The 22,373-nt window shown below is 39.0% G+C and overlaps 3 protein-coding genes across 4 annotated transcripts in view; 2 read left to right on the forward strand and 1 right to left on the reverse strand.

Moving 5' to 3' along the window:
• The first annotated feature begins 201 nt into the window (after nt 1-201).
• LOC105835158 (protein transport protein Sec61 subunit beta) lies at nt 202-2,055 on the forward strand. The gene is made up of 3 exons (XM_012678194.3): nt 202-601; nt 697-893; nt 1,581-2,055. Exons 1-3 carry the CDS (start codon nt 599-601, stop codon nt 1,666-1,668), a joined length of 288 nt encoding a protein of 95 aa, XP_012533648.1. The 5' UTR covers nt 202-598; the 3' UTR covers nt 1,669-2,055.
• Nucleotides 2,056-4,190: 2,135 nt separating this feature from the next.
• Nucleotides 4,191-10,104, forward strand: LOC105835147. The gene is made up of 6 exons (XM_012678168.3): nt 4,191-4,450; nt 5,665-5,893; nt 6,856-7,017; nt 7,252-7,459; nt 8,107-8,302; nt 8,416-10,104. Exons 2-6 carry the CDS (start codon nt 5,711-5,713, stop codon nt 8,606-8,608), a joined length of 942 nt encoding a protein of 313 aa, XP_012533622.1. The 5' UTR covers nt 4,191-4,450; nt 5,665-5,710; the 3' UTR covers nt 8,609-10,104.
• A 164-nt stretch (nt 10,105-10,268) lies between these two features.
• LOC105835148 (failed axon connections) overlaps nt 10,269-22,373 on the reverse strand; it is a 29,343-nt gene continuing 17,238 nt past the window's right edge. The window contains exons 2-4 of one of the 2 annotated variants that reach the window (XM_012678169.3): nt 14,605-14,943; nt 13,644-13,796; nt 10,269-13,142 (exon numbers count right to left, since the gene is read on the reverse strand). In XM_012678169.3, the coding sequence (XP_012533623.2) occupies nt 12,786-13,142; nt 13,644-13,796; nt 14,605-14,943 (849 nt within the window). In that variant the 3' untranslated portion in view covers nt 10,269-12,785. The remainder of the gene's footprint in view (nt 13,143-13,643; nt 13,797-14,604; nt 14,944-22,373) is intronic. The other variant, XM_012678170.3, reaches the window with a different exon arrangement.

Raw genomic sequence — 22,373 nt, forward strand, 5'->3', positions numbered from 1 at the left:
CAGGGTTTTTCGCTTTTGATAATTCATTTTTTGAATGTTTCTACAAGAATAATTTTTAATAACTCAGATAAAATTCTTTCCGTTTTTATTATTTCAATATTTGTTTTAATAATCTGATTTTCATCAAACATTTTGTACGGTAAACGAAATAAGTAAAGATTAAAGGGTTTGTCCAATACAGGCGAACGGCCAATCGCGGCTTGAACCATAGAACATGGAGACGCGGTTCCCAGCATAAACACAACGGTGACGTGTTCGTCGTGCAGCACCACGTGTAGAATACATATTCGACACGTCGCCAGCTACTCCGTGTTGCACCGCCAGCCTGCGTTCGAATCGCCCGACGAGGATACGCCGTACGTACGTACGTTGGCATACGTTCGTTGCCACGTTGCTGTCGATTTTTGTACGAGGGAGAGGCGACCGGAGAGAAGGAAAACCGCTGCGAACGAGTTGTCTTCCGCACTTCAACCTGATCTGTACTTTACACGAAGTTTTCAGAACGCAAGCGTCGTCGAAAAATATTTCGACAACAAGCAGAGTTTCCTAAACAAATCTCTTAGCATTCTTTTGGACTGTCAACAAGAATAGTCACACAATGGTGAGTACGACAAATTTAAATGATGAATTTTTGACCGGTATGTCTGAAAGGAAGATTGACTATATTTTTTTCTTTTTTCTTTCTCATAAAAAAAGCCTGCCGCACCTAGCGCTACTTCTGTGGGATCCGTTGGACGGTCACCCAGCAAGGCCATAGCAGCAAGAACAGGTGGTAGTGGCACTGTCAGACAGAGGAAAACCACTGTAACCTCCTCTGCTAGGAACAGGAATACTGGCACGAGTTCCGGTGGCATGTGGAGGTTTTATACCGATGATTCTCCCGGCATCAAAGTGTAAGTGAAAATCAACTTAAGATTGCATGTTCCATATGTGAGTCGAGTGTAACGTGGAGAGATATAGTATATTCCAAATTATTATGAAGTACTTTTGCATTTGTTACAAAAAAAGCAATAAATGGTTGAAATGCAGGAAATAATTTAATTTTTGATAATTTTGATTGATATTTATTGATAATTTAACAAAAGAAATTAAAAATTTTAAACTCAAATATTAGCTGAAGAATAATGTGTAATGGCTATTAATTAAAACAGTTGTTGGTGCTAATAAAATATATCTATTAAGGTAAAATTATAAAAATGTGACTTTGAATCAGTCGATATCTTTAATAACTATTACAAATTCAATTTATTTTCTTTAAAGGGCCTACAATTTAAAATTTGACAAATGAAAAGAATTTATTTCTGGAGTGTTTGAATATAAGATCACAAATTGATCAAATTTGTTATTATTTAATGCTGAAAATAGCTCAAAGACACAACAAACATTTTCTCTGCTTTTGTAATTTTACTTTAATACACGATATATTATTTTATTACACACCAACAACTGCACTGATTCTATTGCCACCTCACATTACATTATTATTTAATTATTTAATTTTGTATTGCAATCAATTTGATGTTTTAATGAGATGTTTTAATTCTAATAAATATACTGAAATTGTTTTGTAATTATTACAGAGGACCTGTGCCAGTGCTAGTTATGTCCCTTTTGTTCATTGCATCTGTATTCATGCTTCATATCTGGGGCAAGTACACTAGAAACTAGATTTAAGTGCAAAATATTGAGATCCTGGCTCATGAAAAGCAACGAGCGACGCAAGTGCAAATTGCAGCATTGTGCAATTATAAATTGGCACTTCTCTCATGGGTTAACACATGGTTATTAATATGTATATTATTCATGATATATCATTACACATAATTACACATTACGAACATACGTTATGATACTATGGATCACATTTCTTTTATACTGTGATCATGATCGAAATATATTCATACTGATATACAAAAAATTAAAGGACCATTTTTTAACAAGTTTATCCATTACGTGCATTGTGAGAAAAGCGAGAGAAAGATTATTTAGTTTGCATTGTTTTGTAATGTTAAGAGTATGTAATATTGAAGTAAATATAATTTATTTTTACCTTAATTTGATATTGAACAAATCAATTTATTGTATCCTTTACTATCGTAACCTTCGACTCTTCATGTTTCATAATATTGAGATACATAAAGTATATTGGAGTAAACATCGGTGGGATCGAACTTGGGATCCTCCGAGACTACGAGTAAATCGTTTTTATGTAAAACTATGTGCTACCTCACAAGTCAACTTATTTATATTTTTGTATTTGTCTTTTTTTACGCACGCGCGAAAACACTCGATTTCAACCGAAAGGCATAACGTACACTTTTTCATTTAAAGAATAAGTAAATTAATTTTATAATTAAAACAATTAACATTAATAATTAGGTTTAGATTAATTTAAGTTTTTGAAGAGATAAATACTATTGTATTTAATTAATTTGAAAATATTTCAATTTTATTATTAATTTAAAAATAGTGACAAATGACAATACTTCTTTCATTGGATTCTTTTAAAATTTAGAATTTTTGTTCTTAGCTTAGTTCTTTATATTTTTTTTGTTATTTAATGTACTTCTATTTGTGCATATATTTAATTGAAAAATTATCTATTTGAAATGTTCACGTAGATATTTGCTTGAATGTGTTATTTATATAAACGTGATATAAATTTTTCACATTGAGATTTATAAATTAGAATTTAATACTTAATGCTCATGATAAATTTTTGTTTAATTGATTAAATTAAGATTTTACTAACTTAAAGATAAAAAATCATCTTTTAATTATAAAGAGTTTAGTAGTCAAGTATTGTATCATCATAATCATTAAATAAAAGACCAATATTTTAAAAATAAAAATTGTATTTTTTTTATTATTACTACACATATTGTAAGTCAATTTTATATTTAGTAAACTAACATTTTATACGTAAAAGAATGATACATTCTATTATTCACTATTATTCACAATAATGTTGCATGGATGAAATGAAAAAAGCACAATACTCTATTAATAATTCATAATATGTAGCAACGTGAATTTTAAATGTTATTGTATCATATTTGATATAATTTCTTATTGAAATTTTTTATTTACGAAAACTTGGTTTATTTTATTCGAAACTTATTATTTTTGTATCAGTGTTTTTGCGTTCGCGATTTAGCAAGGATTTCTGCATCATATTTCCCAAGCGTTTTCAGCGAGGCGCCGGCGCATCCAATATTGATTCCTGGCTCGATAAACCAAATTACATTGCAACACTTTTGAATTGAAAAAAAAGAGAAAAGATAAGCACATTTTAATATAATTACAATGAAAATAAGTTCCTCTTAAAATTCATATACAAAATGTGTATCGTCGAAACGGTTTGGCACGGAAATTGAGAACAAAACAAGACAGGATATAGAGAGAAGATACAGAGAGAGATAAAAGTGATGAAGGGAAAATAATAGCAATTTATAATTAAATAAAGATGAATAAAAAGAAAAATTAGTATAAAAAAATGGAATAATTGTGAAGAGAATCTGTAGAAGGCGTGAGAAAAGAAACAGTGCAAATTAAAGAGGTGTAAAAAAAATATCGCGACAACGAGCGAAGGTGAAGAGGTGCTGAAGGGGGTGGCTAAGAGAAAAAAGGTAGACAGTAGAACCCTTTCAAGGGCATTCCTCGACGCGTTCTAATCTTTCTAATTCACATCCATAAATCGAGAAGAGTAATCATCATTTAAAGATCCTACGCGCGAGAGATTTACAACACAAATAATTATTTTAAAAAGTTATATCTATGAAAAATACACGTGCGCGCATAGAATTTAATTCGTTTCATCAATCAATCGTTGCTGTCTTTTAATCAATCAAAAGACATAATTCCTTCCGGCTGAAAAATCGGGTACGCGAAGGGAATGCCCGGAGAAAGCGGATGTTCGCCTTGGTTGTTCGCGTAGGTGTCCCTGAAAATGAAGCACCGGGGAAGTTCATCGTGGCCCCCTCCTCTCTCTCTCTCGGCGGAGAGGTGCTCCGAAGGCGTGCGCGTTGGCAGGCGCCAGGAAGGAACGCGCATCGCGCTCGGTGCGCGAGAAAGGGGTGCGGGGACGATGCGTCTCTCCGCCGCGGAGGCGATTCTCGTCCGCTCCGGCCATCCGGAGCGGGGGCGGTGGCGAGGGGGATGGCTGGGGGTAGGGGACGGACGCGCGCATCTCTCGCTCCTCCGCTCCTCCGCGTCGATGAGGCAACGCGAGGAGGGCTCGCTCGCGCGCGCGAACGAGCATCGCCGAACCGAACCCGCGGCGGACTCGCACACGTGATACCGTCCCGTGCAGCGGGAGCGCGCGCCTCGTTTTTAGCCGCGACGACATTGGACTTCCCTCTCGTCTGCCAAGCGAAGCGGCCTCGGGGCGGGAGGAGCGCGTCTACCGCTGGAAGAGCCACCGCGAGAGATGCGATTCACCACGGCAGAGGTAACTTCCTTGCGTTTCCTCCCCCCCCTCTCTCTCTCTCTCTCTTCCCCAGCTTTTCTTCTTTCTCTCTTTTTCTCTCTCTCCCTTTAAGTGCTCGTTACTCTTCAGCCACCTTTTCGGAAAAAATCCACGGCTCGAGACTCATGTTATCGTTCCGCGACCGTGACAGCGTTATATTTAAAGACGCGTTTGACGTCGCTTTGTTCAAACATCTCGCTCGATATCGAACGGAAACGTGCACGAAAATGCACGTTAGATTATTTCGTGGGCGAGGGAGATTGGTACCTCACCTCGAAGGTATAATTCTCTAAATGTATGAGCCCGGAACGTTCTCAAATTATTCAAAATACTGCTGCCAAGAACACACGCTGCGCGTGGTGTTCCTTACGTCATGAATTTCTTATAGCGAATTTCCCTGGGAAATTGTCCGCCCCGTGTCACCCTCACATCCTCGGTTCGCGTCCGCGTTTCCCGCATTGCGGAAATCGTGATATAACTGCACGCGTCGACGTATACGTTTTGCGGTTTGTTTATCTGGAGCGTGTAACTTGTTAATTTGCCAAAAGACAGGATCCGGTATCGACCGTATTCTCCCTCACTTCCCTCCAATACTGATTTTTTAGGGTGGCAAAAAATCACGGAATAATTACGAAGACGGCGCATAATTTATAATTTAAATAACAGCTGCTTTTTTCTCTTTTTTCTGCCTCAGTTTTTATGCATCTCGGATTAAATTAATCTCAGTTCCAAGCTAAACTTATAGTAACGAAGGCAATTAAGTTAATTTTTCATTGACCTTGAAAGATCTAATTATCTGTCGACCGTTACGCGTGCTTGAAGATTACAAACTTTGCAAATTTTCTCTCCTGTTAATAATTGAGTACCGTTATAAAAACTGTAACTCCATATTTTATTAATTTTTTTTCCCCGTCATCACCAAACAAATATTTCTTGATTTTGAGAAAACGACAGCTGCGGATGCAGAATAGAAATTATAATATATATTAAAATAGTTTAAATTTAATAAAAAGTTTACGTTAATTGTAAGAAATATATTTTTCGTTATAAGCGTCAGCATTTCACTTGGCTTGTTTTGCCCTTTTATTGCACGATTTAATTTTAAATTGCTGAATCTCCATTGATACTTATTGCCTAATAAGAGAGTTTATTTAATCAGAGGACGATTGATACGTTAACGGGAATATACATTTCAGAATCCGAGGTAATTTGTCCGAAGACGATTGACGCATCGTCGAGGACATGGCGGTCGACATTTTAGACGAGGATCATCTCGCCGTGAGCGCGATCGTGACAGTCGGTATGCAGCTGATCTTCTTCACGATCGCGGCCACCTTCCAGCTGGACAAGCTGACGGACTTCGCCGGCGGCACCAACTTCATCATCCTCGCTCTTCTCACTTTCTTTCTCGGTCAAGTGGGCAAGGTACTCCTCCTCCCGCGCACACGTAGGATTGTTCGACGTATAAAATCTGCATATTGAAATGTATGGGATACGAACGTGAAAAAAAATGCGCGAGGAGAGACTCGGGAATTATGATGAACGAGCTCTTGTGAGGAACTCGACACGTTAAACATGCGAGATGCATTGCTCAAGTTCAATCGGGGAAAAAATCAAGATAAATTTAAAGACCGAAAGTTTTAATAGATTCGAAGAAAGATAGAAAGATCACAAAACAGATATTGTCTTTATTACTATTATTAATGCTATTATTATTTGTCCTGGTGAACATTTTAAGAAAATTCTACATCTTTTCTAGATTTCTTCTGTCCAAAAATTTCTAAGACTTCTTAATTCTATAATTTCTAATAAAATCTTAAAAAAACCTTAAGAAGTTTAAAGTATTTTTTTAGAAATTATATAGGATGCGAAATCTTAAAAATCTTATGATTTCAGAATTTACATATATGGAAAATTCTAAGAAAAAAAGATATTTTCTCATAGTTCTCATTTTTAATTTTTATAAAATATTCTAATTCTCATAAAAATTATGAGAGGAATCTTCACCGGGATAAATTTAATATATCAACATGATTTTAATTTTTATTGTAATATAAATAATCTTCGAATAATAATCGCCGTCTGTGATACTCGTCGATCAAATTCTTAAATCATTCTAGATTAATTTTCTCTCTTCGAAGTTTGAATGCGTCTTGAAATTTACGTAGTATATTGCCACTGCAACACTTTATCGACAGTTTTATCCTCAATGAAGCTGATACTATTAATAAAATAGCAAGATATATTTAATACCTATTAACGGATGACCTGTGCCTGTGTTTATAAACCTTTTTTACACGACGCTCGTTTTATCTTGGTCGTTACAGACATCGCAAAATACGGTGTAATAACACCGCGTATCTAACTCTCTCTTCCCCTCCGTATAGACGTACGACAGCCGGCAGGTCATGGTGACCATATTCGTGTGTCTATGGGGCGTCCGACTCTCAGGATACCTCCTGTACAGAATCGTCAAGATAGGCCGCGACAAGAGATTCGACGACCGTCGCAGCAACGTGATCCGCTTCGCCGTGTTCTGGACATTCCAGGTGAAGTAGGAAGATCACCCTCGCCTCTCATTCCTCCCCGCAAAAACCGAGAAAAAAATTTCGAGGAGTAATAATCGGATTATCCTATCGATAAGTTTCCGGATATTTTATCGTGATCGTACTTTTACTCGACTTATCCATTTACAACTTTTTTGATAGGATAATGCGATTGCTCTCTGAATATTTTCCTCAATATGATATCGAAAGATAATTGAAGGCACTGATGATTCGCAGGCCGTGTGGGTGTATGTCGTTAGCCTGCCTGTGATAATAATCAATTCTCCACGTCACAAAATACCGCCCGCGCCGAAGACGATGACGACGCTCGATAGCGCCGGCACGGGCCTCTTCCTCATCGGCCTGCTGGCCGAGACCTATGCCGATCTGCAAAAGTTCGCCTTCAAGCAGGACCCGATTAACAATGGGAAATGGTGTAATGACGGTGAGATCGGATATTCCGATTATACGTACATATACTTTTAAATTTTGTTAAATTTTTTTATGCTGAAATAAAATTTTAATAAGAGCATTGTATATAATTTCATTAATAAAATAAGTTGTAAAGATGTACAATTTGATTTTCATATATATCAAAAATGTATAAAATAAGTTTTATATATTGCTTTTTATTTAATCAAAAGTAGTTGCTATGAAATAAAGCCCTGGAGAAAAAGCAATTATATTTATTTTTAAATTTGTAGTAAAAAAAGTAAGTAAAAGTGGCAAGAAAAAAATATAAAAAATAAGAAACTGAAAGATGCAATGTGAGTGCATTAAAAGAAACGCGTTCATGTTTTTGTACATTCACAAACGGTTTAGTAAGGCCGTGGAAGTACACGAGGCTTCACGAGGTATAACTATACATCGGAGATGCGCTATTTCCTTGACATCGTCGATAAAATAGAACGGAAGTTTTGTTTGGATTAATATACGACTATACACGAATTGTATCGCTTCCAACCCTGACCTAGAAAGGTTTGCCAGGAGATCCGATACTCTCTATTACGTTTTACTTATTGTCTGACTGCTTTAATTAATTTGATATTTCTTTTCATTGAAGATAATTATCGTTTACGTTAACATTTTTAGGACTTTGGAGGCTCTCCCGGCATCCAAATTATTTCGGCGAGATCGTTGTCTGGTGGGGAATATTCATAATATCCTTGAATGTCATCGAAGGAGCGGAATGGGTCGCTATCGCATCTCCGATTTTCACGACGCTTATTATCTTATTCCTATCGGGGATGCCGCTACTGGAAAAGGCGTCGGACGAGAGATACCGGGAGTAAGTATCGTAGAAGCGCACCGAGAATTTTCGCGAGCCTAAAAAAAAAAAAAAATATTTATCAGCAAAAAGACAGTTGTATTCAGCCAACCATTTTCTGCACACGTTTTCAGTAACGCGGAATATCGCTACTACAAGCAATCCACGTCGCCGCTGATACCGATACCGCCGGCTATTTACGTCGAGGTACCGCATTTCCTCAAGTTCATCCTCTGCTGCGAATTTCCCCTGTACGACTCCTTGGACGTAAAGCCGAGGGCGGCCGTCACCGAGTCAACGTCCATTAGCCTCGCTGCGTCCACGTAGCTGTAGCCACACGTCGGACGACCGAATTCAGAGTCCGGCGTGCAATCAACAGCAACAGCTACGACCAGTACAGCGTTCTGAGTGCTACTTTATCTCTCTCCGTGGCATCGAGAATCCCGTCTATCCGCTGATAGAACTGTAAATTCGACAGACCGAATCGCAATTCTCAGATGGATTCTTTTAAACACGATATCGACATCTTGAGTCATACGAAACATTGTGCTTGGTCGAAAACAAAATTTGGTATATGAGAACCAAAAAGATTCCTCTTCAAGATGGAAAAGCTTATAAGACAAAGTATTATTATTTTTGTAATTAAAAGAGGTCTTGCCGACGTTAGGCGTAAAACGGTACCGGCGACTTTTCGTACAGAATCAAATGATGAGACGAAAACAAAGAAAAATTATTTTTGTAGCGATGTTATATGGGTACCAATGTAAAAGTAGCTTATCGACCAATTCGAGCATCGTTCCTGTATGTAAAGTTGACGGTAGCGATTTGATTAGCGGCTTTATTTATGTACGCGTACTTGAACTCTTATTTTAATAACTCATATATTAAAAACTAAGCTCTTATTTTAGATACAAGAAAAGAGATTGAAGATAATATAATTTGTATGTTCTAAATCTAAATAATATTCAGGCTTAAAGAAAATATCTCTTGACAAACGTTACTGTATTCAATTAGTCAACCGCTACCAGTACTTTAAATTGCATGAATGAATAATATTATAATTCTTACAAGTGAATAGTTCTTGTGGAAATAAATTAGACAGCTATTTCGTCGCATTCTCGTTATCAACTAATAAAAAAATGTGTCTTAAATATCACAAAAACAAAATTTAAAACGAGATCTTAATGTAATAATACAATAAAACGATGTAGTCCATTTTTGAGAAACTATATAATAATTTATAAAACTAGTAAAATTTATGAAATTAATGATCCGTAGTGGTTGGCGATTGATAATCGCCGTTACGGTTCGTGAAAAGTAAAATAATTGACAGAAACGCACGTGGAGCTCGAAGAGAAACGGAAGCATGTGTATCTCAATTCTCGTAACTCGACAGCGAATAAGCAATACTTATCGCCAGAGATGTCAGGTCGAACGTAATAAAACAGTCACGTTTACATTTCACTTCGCCTATCACGATCGCTATCCATTCCGTTAGTACATCGTATAGGTGCTTACGAAGAAAATTTAGATGCAATACGAACGTCTGGTACGTCCAACGTATCCCGATTCTAGTCTTGAGGTTTTCGATCGAGTTATTCGGTTATAGCAATATTGAACATATCTCTGTTCCGAATGAAATTTCCATAAAATACAAAAAACGAATTCTGAAGAAATCTAAAAAACATACATAGTAGAAAATGGAAATCACACGCGCGCATTAACCGAATTTTTGGTGGATAAATGATTCAAATGTTACTTCTCAATATTTCACTGTTACGTATGTCTTCAAAATTTAGATAATAAATAATTATTAATCCCAATTTGGAATTATTGACTGACCTGCCCTTTCCTTTCAAATATATTATATGATCCGATCGCATTACATGTTACTTCTTCTCAATATTACATATTATAACGTTTCTTATAAATACCGTTTGAACAAAAGATTTGGACAGCAGATTGCAATGAACACCGACAGATAACGTAAAGTTCGCTTTATATTTATAAACACATTTTATTTGTTCGTATGTATATCGTTAATAAATGGTGATATAATAATGACAATGAAATGTATAGCGCCGAGCATAAAACGAGCAGTCATATTATAATAATTATTAATATTCCTCTTATAATAATCTTACTGTATTGAGTGGGCCTACCTACTGTGCTTGCACAACGTTATGGTCTCTCTTGTCCAAATGATTCTTCCATTCTCTAATTTATATTATTTACTCGCACGTAATATGTAACCACAGGTGAAACCATATGCGCCGTCCTAAGTATAAACAGCATCATCCACTAATCTTTTTTTTCCATTTTTCCTTTACGTGATCATATATATATATATATGTATATATATATATAATCGTTATCAATAATATAGTAAGCTACTTAAATGTAATATATCTCGTGTCTTCTTGTGGAATATGTCCAGCTGCCGTAGAAAAACTACGCAGCTGTTACGCAGTTCGTAGAAAAAACTTCAATTCCCGTTATACATCAAATTGTCGATTTTCGATGCGTGAAAGACACTTTGTATTACGCAAGGTAAATTTTTTTCTTAACACGTCCGAAAAATCGTATCAATAAAATACGTGGGCAGCACAGCGTTTTGAGTACCAAGAGAAAAGAGATCAAAACATAATCTGTGCCTCTTCGCTAAAAGAAAGTAAAAAGAAAAATAAACAAGAGCTTGGAGAGAGCAAGGAATGGGTGGATAAGGGGACGAAATATTACGACTCTGCTATACACGAATGGCATCTTCCTCGCGTATCTAAGTCCGACTGCATTCGCGCGCGTCTACGTAATACATATATATAATATATATATACTATAATATACAAATAATAGATAATATGTGCCGTCCATCGCTTATCGCGGGTTCCTTACCCATTCGTCTAAAAAGTGATCAGAAACGACTGCAAAAGTATCGCATAGTCCGTACAAAAGATATAGGAATGAGCTTCGTCATTAAAATAAAAATTTGATTGCACGCGCTTGGAGATGATGCTGAAATGCAAACGGAATTTGCGGCCAGGCGGAAGAACGGATCGAACTACTTTTCCGTACGGCCTATCCAATTCGATTTGCATTCTACATTAGGCTGTCTGAGGACGTCCGTTGCTAGCTGGTCAATTGGCGTGACTCGACTCTCGATTCGATTGTTGAAAGAACGCGCGAGAGAAAGAGAGAGAAAGAGAGAGAGAAAAAGAGAGAGAAGTAATTCAGTCAATCGATGATCTAACACTTGTTTTCACATGTGGACATCGGATTCCCTTCCTCCTATCATTATTACAGTTAGTATTAATATTATTATTGTTGTCACATTCTTATTAATATTATCGTTACTTTAATATTAACGTTAGCATTAATGTTACTGTAATGATGAAAAAATCTCGGATCGCGTCGATGAACCGGCTACAGGACGCAACGGTGCTTCCTCAGATGGTTTTAAAATAGACAATTTCTCTCAATGATACGTCGTAAAAAATCTCTCGTCATACAAAATCTTTTAGAAACCTCATTTAACACGATATATGAAGGTAAAAATAAAACGCGCGATACACGTGTGAACGTATTAAAAAGAAAATTATAATATGAACTAAATTAAAGAAAAGATTGCGTTACGTTGCGCGCAGGACGCAAGGTAACTTATGCACAGCAAGGATCATTAAGAGAAGCGAAGTAGGAGACGCTATTCGCCTTAGAAAGCGGAGAGATCGGTATGCATACCGACACTCGCGCGCCGCCCTACCCTCGCTTCTTCTTCTCTTCCTCTTCTCCCGTAACTACTTCTATCTTATAGCATAACGCTATATTGCATTTGGCCACTGTCGACAAAGACCCCAGCTGCGTCAGACTATTGCAGTTCGTATATTGCAATCCTACGTTTCTAATGACTTATGAGATAGCCCCGTTTTTTTCTTCCTTTGTCCTTAGCAGAGCAGAGAAAGGGCGTGTGGGTTAGAGAATAGTCATTCCGGTCGTGTGTGTTTCGAGTGTGTCAATGTGAAGTAACGTGTGATGCGCATTGAACGTATATAAACGAAGTATTAACATTATACATGAGTCTATTAATATCTATACGTATAAGTAGAGAGCTCTAGTTCCAAACCTCATCTCTCTTTTTTGCTTTCTCTCTTACACGCACGCACACATGTACACATTTTCCTTCTTTCTTTCTCTCCCTCTCTTTCGTTCTTTCTCTACCTCTTTCTTTCTCCCTTTCTCTTCCAACACACAATCTCTCACTTCCGGCAACTCCCTTCCATCGCCACCATTCTGTATGTGCTTTCTCTACATCATCCTCGTCCCCGTTCACATTCATGCAACCACGCACACGCATACACACGCATACACACGCATATACTTTTACCGACAACTATCCCTCTCTCTCTCTCTCTTCCTCTCTATCTTTATTCATTCGCCGATACACCTTCGCGACTCTTCGCTTTAAAATCCTTGAAACGACTTATTACTTCCCTTTACAACGAGAGACCGCTTATTTGCTGTCCTTCTCTTTTTCTTTGTTTTCATCAACTTCTTTGTCCTTCTCGACTTCCTTCTCCTCCTTGTCCGCCTTCTCCTTGTCGCCCTCTTTCTCTTCCTTCGACTCTTTGGATTCCTTCGCTTCTTCTTTGCCTTCTTTCTCCTCTCGTTTCTCGGGCTTCGGCAGATGCGTGTTCATGTCCAAGCTGGAGCAGATCTCGTCCCAATCCGGGAAACATCGTTCTTTAACGCGTGAGCAATGCCCAACCAAGTTGGGACAGTTCTCGGCCATGTAGTCTCGCAGGCTATACGGCGTGTCCTTGTCGATGTACAGGATTTGAGCGAGATGCGCGAATGCTACCACGTCCATCTGTAAAAATTCGAACGTATCGCCATCGAAGGTCCAGATTACACAGATTGCCGAAATTACAGCTCGTATTCTAGATTTTCTATCAATCTTTGTGAAACAAATATAATTGCGAGTCAACGTAATTAATATAGGATAAATAAAATATCTCGATTTATTTGTTATCCTGACGTTTAGTTAATTAAAATCAATTAATTTTTAATCGATTGGAACTCGAAAGCTATTAAAGCTCAAACCAATAATTGTTATTTGCACAGGCCCGGTGTCCAATATCTGTGAGATAACTGAAAACAATGCTTTTTCGCGATGCCCAGCGAGAGTAGCGTTTTGCCTCGGGCAGCACTTGTTTCCAACCGATATTATCTTTCGCATCAGATTACATGTAACTGAAGCTATTTACACAGCAGACCAAGTACTACCACTCTGGAACGTACTATCACAGCGCGTAGCGCAAGATTTCTTGATCGCTGCGGGCAATGTGTTAACGAATTTAATGACACTTACGGTAGTCGGTTCGTCTCCGAAGAAGAAGGGCTTGTCGGCAAGCGTGTCCGAGAGAACTTTGAGATCGGTGCAACCGAATTGGGACACTTCCTCCGGACTGTGCACACCCATTCCCTGAGCCTTCACTTTCCTCGCGCCCTGCAACCAATCCAACTACCATATCACTACAAATGGTCAGGACATTTCATTCTGCGATTGCGCTTCGTTGTCGCGATACTACCTCTAGCTAGCACATTCATAGCACGTTCATGGCCACAAGCGCAATTAGTGCACTCTAAGCGAATACTATGAATGATTCTGGAGATAGCATAAAGTAAACATTGTGATAACGTGTAAGTAGCGAAACTTGGTCGAAGTAAAATTCAAACATACATTATTTTGGAAATTATACTGATTTTAGCGGATACAATCTGTACATCGTTTTGATAAATTTGCACTTTAGTCATTTTTATATATTCCATATTATTAATATCTAGATCAAAATCTCGACCAGGACTCAACCAAGGTAGCTTTAAAATGATTGTTGATGAAATCGGCTACGGGAGGCATTTTTTTAATATTAAAAATGTGCAATGACAAAACTACAGTGAATAGTTACACAAATGTAAATTAGCATAATGTGAGTAGTACATGCATGTGGTCAATCAAAAAAATTTGAACATACGAAATCGTGCAATCTTGACAAAAATCAATGAGAAAATCGAGAGAAAATTATTTTTGCATACAGCATGACCTTAGTTTGCATAATGAAGTCAATAATGTGGAATATATTTGTGATATATAAATATATAAAATATGCAGATAAGTTATAATAAAAACACGTATGGATGCGAATAAATAATGAGAATTGAATGATTAAAAGTTGTGAAGAATGTGAATTGTCATTCTCAATGGTTTCTAACGTCCAAGTTGTATGCTAGGTCACACTGAAATCACATGGCGAACGACAAGCGAAAGTTACCTTGCGTCCAAACGTGAGCTTGAAGAAGAAGTTCAAAATAACGTTCGGGATACGTGATCCTAGGGCAAGCTGCAGATTCACTTTGTAGCCCTTCAGCACCTGATCTAGGTTCTTTGTGCGCCAGCACGCGACAACCCAGACGAGATGGTTCTCGATCATCGATATCATGGCGTGGGAGACACTTCGTTGCTCGGATGTGAGACCGGCGTCCAAATCCTTGCCAAACTTCTGGCTCAATTCTCGTAGGATAATGGTGCTGTCTGCAATCTCCTCGCCATTCAGTTCGACAAACGGCAGCTGGCCCTTCTTGGAGCGGAATTTCATCTTGTGATCAACATTCTGGAAGCAACCAAATAAGTTAGTCCGTTGCCAAAAAGTAAAAAAATATACATATAATCAAATTACATCATATATATATATTATATTATTATTTGTAATATATATTATATTATTATTTGTTTATATATAATTGTACCATATTGTACACAATTGTGTATCTAATATGCACAATAAAATTAAATTGTGTTAACAATAATTAAATATAAATGGTATATCAAAATACTGAAGCAATAACTTCATGCGATCCGCTGTAAAATAAAAATACATTTTGATGCATTCGATGTTTTACTCGTTTGTACAGTCCCGCAGTAAATTTAATTCCTATTAAATAGGAATGCATTAAATTCCGCTTTTAACTTGAACAATTTGGGATAAAATCGCGGCGAGAGGTTTTCTCTTTCGGGTAGTCTGGAACAAAATCGTTCCGGATTAATTGATAACAATTGTTTGTAGTTATATATATATTCCATATTGTAAAGCGGAATGTTGTGTAAAACGCTCTTTTGCGATTTCTTCCGTAATAAATAATGCTGCATCGAGATGCTGCACAGGCATACCTACACTCTCGCGAGGCACATGCTCTATTTATAGACGTATGTACCGCGTTAAACGCATAAGTGGGATATCGTGGCTTTCACAGGTGAATCAGCTTATTACATGTAATCTGCGAACGTTTCACGCGTTGATATATGGGGTGTCTCGGAATTAATGCTTGACCGATAAAAACTCTTTGATAAACTTAGAATACTTTCTCGTCAACGATAAATTCATCGTATTTTATAGTACGTTATTAATATTCAATTAAATTCAATTTTAAATTAAATTTCTATAAAAATAAGTTCATCCTAGAATTAAAAACATTTTGTGTCAAGTGTTCTACAGGATTAAAATTTAACTTGCCAAGTGCTCTTTTGGCAAGAAATATTTTTTAATTCGCTAAATTTAATAAATTCTCGTTAAAATAAATTTTAAATTCGTTTATCTATGATTGTGAAAGAGAACTGCAAAAAATGTTGATGCCATTATACAATTTAAGGTACCAGTGTATGTAAAAATAAAATGGATTTTATTCCTACACGAAAAGAACAGTTTTGGTGAAGTATTTAATAATTTAGATACAGATCTAAAAATAATTTTGTTGGGCTTAAAATAATTATGTAGGACGCTCGACCGTGACGAGCAATGCTGTAAAAAGTTTTGACGTCCTAGCAACTGGCGCTTGAACGTCCTACATAAATATTTTGATGGTCCAACAAATTTATTTTTAGATCTGCATCAATAACTAAATTTTTAGTTACTTTCGCAAAATCATTCCTTCTATGTAATATTCGACGTTAGTGACAATTAGAGAAAGATTAGATTTAAATGCTGTTTGCAACAAATACAATTCCGACGCAATAACGATATAATACAAATTAATAGCAATTACGAGCGAAGTGTTGTTTTACAATTAGTACAAGAGTCGTTAAACCTGCTAGGCGAGATTTCTGCGTAATACTTGAACGGCGTGCCTTCTCGCTCGCGCAATTTGCCATGTGGATCAGGTACTTCGCGCTCGTAAAATACGGAGGGTAGCTGCTCCTCCAGTCAAAGTCACGAGCGAGAAGAGCGGATACGCCTAGTACAATAACGTCTCGCCCCGAAAACCGGCTCGCCCGAGATGGAAATGAGACGGAACAGCAAATCGTACGGAAGTTCGTAAAGGCGCGCGAGAGGGAAAACGGAGGGGAGGTGAAAAAGGATTAAGAGACGCGTGTGAGCACGACAAGAAAGAGAGAGGGAGAGCTGGGAAGAGCGAGCTCGAAACAAACGTACGAACAAAAGGGAGTACGGGCGCCAATTACCGAGGCGAAGTCGGGTATATTACGGGAAGGGGGGAGAAAAAAAAAGAAAGAAAAGAAAAAGAGGAAGAAAAGGAAAGGAAAACCTAGAGAAGGACCGCAATGCTGCGTGAAATTTTAGCTGCGCTAGAGAGAAAGCGGCGTTACGCGCGCGGGTCCGTCGACACGAAGAGGTGGCAACGTACGTAGAGCGGAGAGATCCATTGCTCCAGTTTTAACCCCTTCGGGTCGGGCGCACGGCGGCGAGGAGATCGATGAGGGCTGGTATATAGCCGCGTATAATATGCGTTTGTCAGCTGTAGGTACAGGGGGGAAGAGGGGGGCCCGCGCGGCTCCGAATGCTCGCAACGTAAGCCCGAATGAGTCATCCTTTTACCTTTCAGCTTCTCCCTTAATTGATCGACATATTCTTTCTTTTTTTAATTTCAATGACTTCTTGATATCTACGTTCTTGATGTCTACGTGCGAGTTTCGCGAAAATCTCTGGAGGATTTTCTCGCGGGGAAAGAAACGTATGTCGAGATCATTATTTACTCTCGATGTAGATACATGAAGAACGTTAGTCAAGCCATTTTCGATTTTATTCTACAACGTTAATTGTGAAAAACGGTCACAAGGTGGAGTTATTTGCATCGAACGTTGCCCGGCGACTCGCCCCCATTCCGGCACATTGGCGTCCCTGTTACGTCATGTTTATTATTTATGCGTTACATGTTTGATTCCGATATGATAACGATAATAACGAAGGCGAGGCTGGGGCGGGGTCGCGGGATCACTGAACGTCCATTGCCCTCGATATAAAATGCATTGGCATCCCTATTACGTCATGTTGTTGTTTGTCGGAACCTCTGGCATTTTTCGAGGGGACAACAGACTCATCCAATTCCGACGTAATGGTAATGACGATGAGGATAGAGTATTTCGTTACATCGCTCGTTTGCCTGCAACGACATAATTCGAAAAACAAAATTTTCTGATTTAGACCGTGCATCATTTTGCATCGTTAAAGTTTTGCAATATTACTTTAAAAAAAACATTTTAGTACGGCGATTGATACGGACTGTACAGAAGTAAAAACATTAGATCTTCAGGGTATAAAATTTTCATCAAAATTCCCTTTTGCAGACAACAATTTTTTTTTGTAGTTATTTTGTCGTAACAGCAAATAAGCGCAGCATGATACTTCTCAATCCTGATGATATCGCATTTATGAGGATTCTTTAATTAGATTTTTACATTTTCAAAGCGCAAAATTACTCTTCTTCTTCAATATTATTGATTTATTATCGGAAGGAATCACCCAACTTCTTATTAATAACGAAACTTAAAAAGAAAGATCTTATCTCCGTCTTCGATAATTTCCGAGGCGGGGGCTGGCTTCGTACTTTGGCTGAACCATCCTACATAATCTATTAAAATCTTTTACGAGGGCACGTCGAGGGAGCAACCCAAAACAACCACGTCCCCCTTACATCCGAAACGCGCGGCGAGATTCGCATTTTGCGACTTTGATTCCAATTCATGAGGACGATAACGAGGAGAGTGGATCCACGGGGGCGGGGTCGTCTGAAACGCTCGCTCGCACGCTCGCTCGTTCGCTCGCGCGCGCGCGCGAGCGAGCGCGAGCGCGGAGGAGCCGAAAGAAGTGGACGAAGGGTGGCTAGCCGGAGCAGGCGCAAGGGAGTAGCGCGCGAGCGGAGGACGATGAACTCGCGCGGCGGCAGGCAGCTTCCGTCGCCTGGCAACGTCCCCACTTGGCCTCCCCCTCCCACCGGGCGTAACGTCGACACATTGGCACACACACACACACACACACACACATACACACATACATGCATACGCACATGTAACACACAATCCACCCGTATACACACTGCATCGCGTGCGTGTATGTTGCGTATACATGCTTAATGTGCACGCTGGTGTGATGATTTCTCTTTCTCTCTGTCTCTCAGTCACACATGTACAACACTCCCCGTCTCTCTCTTTCTCGCTCTCGCTCTTTCTTGTCCCTCCGTCATCGTCGTAGTCACCCTCGTTGATCGTAGTCGTGGCCGCCGTCGTTTGCGCTGATATTGATCGCGCAGGATGGTGCCGTGAACCGCCGCCGACGCCGCCGACGTCGCCGTCGCCGTTCGCGCGATGTAAGGGCACGCATCGCGCCGAAAAACCAGTCTCGATCTCGCGAAACGGGGTAACAGTCCTTGATGAAGGGAGATGGAGCCGAGCGAGCGAGCGAGCGAGCGAGAGAGAGATAGAGGGAGAAGAGGGGATTTGTATCTGTAGGAGACACAGATGTGTCCAGGGTCAAAGTTCGGGATGCTATCGATTAGAGAGAGACTGGACCGTTTACGTTAGGTCCAGGTAAAGCGAGGGGGTAGTCCGAACTGGCGTAGCATCGATCGCGTTTGATCGCGTTCTATTTGGAGCAGAAGCCACTGGTCTCTTTAAAGCTTTCTCGGAGCAAATTTGCGCAGCGCGTGGCCGTTGAAATTACAATGTTGTAACAAGACGATACGCGAGCAAACTTCTACTTCTCCTCCGCAATTAAAAGATAGATTAACTGGATATATATACGAGGTACAATTTCAGGATCATTTTTAATTTTTCGAATAGAAACGCTCGAGGGTTAATCTTGCCTCACGAATATTAAAACAAATTGCGCGAGATGCGCATTTAAAAAACATGCAATGTCTATTGTTGACAAGGAAATAGTATAACAGAGTAAAATAAAATATCTTGAACTTGATTTACTTCGTTTTACAACTATAAATTTAAAAAGCAAGAATAATTCTTGTCGATTACAATTTAAGCAACCTATCATTTAATGATATTTAAAAAAAACGATATGTAAATTATGCGTGGTTTTAATATTCATATATTTCCTACAGTTTTAAGTTATTAAAACCCTTCTCTCATAATTTTAGGCTGTCCTAAAAAGAAATTTCTACGCCTGAGATCTGCATACGCACCGAGAAAGAATTATAATAATTATAATTATAATGAAATAATTATAATTAAGTATTCTTCTTTTGCTCTTTTTTTAGTTTACTATTAATAATGACCTGATATTTATAGTTGCATCAACTATGAAAAAATTATACTATAAATCACAATGTCAAATAATAATACAGCATGAACGCATGTTATAGCTGCGACGATGGTAATGCAGTTGAAATAGCTACAATTTACGTGGTTAAAGTATACAACTATAAATATAGTTGACATCAAAAATGACTACAAATTATAGTTAAATCACGATAGCCGCAATGAAAAATGTGCGGCGCAGCCGCATGTGTCGTCATTACTAACATTCTAGCAAGTAAAAAACTACGGGGGGGAAAAAAAATGGAGCACCTAAACCCAATTATTTTACCGGGCAATTACGGCCGCACACGCTTTTCTCTCGCAGCGAGAAACCTTCGCCGAGAGGCTGCAAATCAGCTTTGGTCCATGCCACGCGACAATACGACGCGTCGCGCAATCTGTGCACATATCCGATCTCCCTCATTCATCCTAATGGACCAAAAGCGTACTGTTTCCACGCCGCGTCACGCCGTGCCGTCGGCCGATGCGTTCCAACGGATGTCGCCGGAAGATTTGCATGTGTATGCCGTGGACGTGCGTCGCGTGGCACAGCGTAATTGGCTACTTACGTGCTACCCGGTAATGCCCACCAGGCACACCATACCGCAAAGCACCGATTTCGCGAAACACGCGCGCGCGCGCGATTTGCATTGTGTTACCAATCGCGCGAGAGACCGCCAACGGCCCTGATCGGCGCGGATGGATTTCGACATCGAATTCTTGGACTCATCGCGCGAAAGAAAATTCCTCTCGTCATCTCTTCCTTTCATCGCGCGCCGCACCCCTCACGCGGTCGTAATTCCTTGATCGTCAATTTTACGAAATCGAAGAGGCCAACAGACTCGAAGCCGACAAACTGATTGTTCAATTTATTAAAATACAAATTCCTCCGGAGGTGCACGCGCCGTTTCAATGTAGGTGATCGCGATGAGGGGGGGGAGGTCTTTTCTCTCGTCCCGTTTCGCTCGAAATTGCTCGTGTTTATCAAAAGTGACGTTTTTAGGATATTGCGGCAATAAAGGGATTTAACACGCTCGCCGTACGTAGATTGCAAGCGACACACGTCGCCGGTATATCGTGCGTGACGCACGAATGTCGAATGCGTTAAGACGCTTTATAACTGGCGATGTGGAGATTTAAAAAAAAAAAGAAAAAGAAAAAAAGCGAGCGAGAGACGAGTTGAACGCGCGTAGTATCGCCCGGCGTGTCGTAGTATCACGTCACTTGGATCGAGTAGATCGCCAACTCAGCCAACTTGGCAGATAATCCAACTGGCTTCACATCTCGCCTACTGCGTTCACAAAGTGTTGGACGGCGGACACGTAAATTAGTTCATCACGGGTTTACATTGAAAGTCTCTTTCTTTCTTACGAACGAATTGTCATTCTTGTCGCAATATCCTGTCTTGTGCTTTCTCCCGGTAGAGCTACTTCAATGACAGAAAACAATGTCCGCATATGTTTTAAATTCAATTGTGTACATTTGAAATCGACCTCAAATCAAATCGAATTAATAATTAAAACCACGTACGTTTAGTTAAATATTAAAGTAATTATCTCCTCAAACTGACGGCATACCGTTTTCGGAGAAGTTCTTCTCTTTCGCTGCAAATATGGGCGAATTACTGTGTGATACATCGGATATTGTAAATCGTGAATCGAAGCAGAAAAGATTCGAATCTTACAATTGGACGGAATGTCGCGCGCGCGACATTAATAGACGCCGTCGAATGCGCTCCTGTGTCAGTAATCAGTCAAATTGGGAGGAACACCACGCCTCGTATTCACTGACGGTGAATTATCTCGACATTTAACCCGTTGTTTCCTCAAGCATGACACCGTAAAGTCGCACAATGGGGCCCGTTCACGTCGCGTAAACTATCTTACGATAACGCGCGTCGATATCCTTCCACGCAAGAAATAGCTTCGGGTAGCCGAGAGATCGAGGCTTCTCAACGCTGCTTACTTTCGAAAACGGAATTATGATATAAACTGACTCGAACTTACGCTGCTTCACTTTTTGTGAAAACAAAATATATATTTCTGTGAAATGCATCTCACTTTTCTTATTAATTGGTTTATTTCTTAGAAATAAAACATTTGTAGTATAAAATACACACTTTCCATATATTTTCCATAGAAAAAATTCAAGTATTTTTCTCTAATAAATGGTTTATTTAAATAGGGTAAATTAAATGTTTTATTTCTAGCAAATAAATTATTTATTTTACTGTACATTTGCCTCTCGCGACGCCATTGTCTCGTATTTAACTGGATCGTGGGTAGATGGGGAATTCTTAAGAGTTCGATCATTCTGCACAACAATCTACGAAATGATATGCAAATCAATTTACACCGGCTTCTTTATTAGGACACCGTTGCCAGCGTCGAGCAACTGCGGTTGCGGCATCGTCGCGGTGGATTATGAATGAGACGAGTTGTATTGAGTAAAAGTATAAGCGAGAGAGGGAGAAAGACTGCGGTGTTTTGTGTGAGAAGAAGA

The sequence above is a fragment of the Monomorium pharaonis genome, chromosome 7, assembly GCF_013373865.1.
Source record: "Monomorium pharaonis isolate MP-MQ-018 chromosome 7, ASM1337386v2, whole genome shotgun sequence".
In the NCBI taxonomy this organism is placed as follows: domain Eukaryota; kingdom Metazoa; phylum Arthropoda; class Insecta; order Hymenoptera; family Formicidae; genus Monomorium; species Monomorium pharaonis.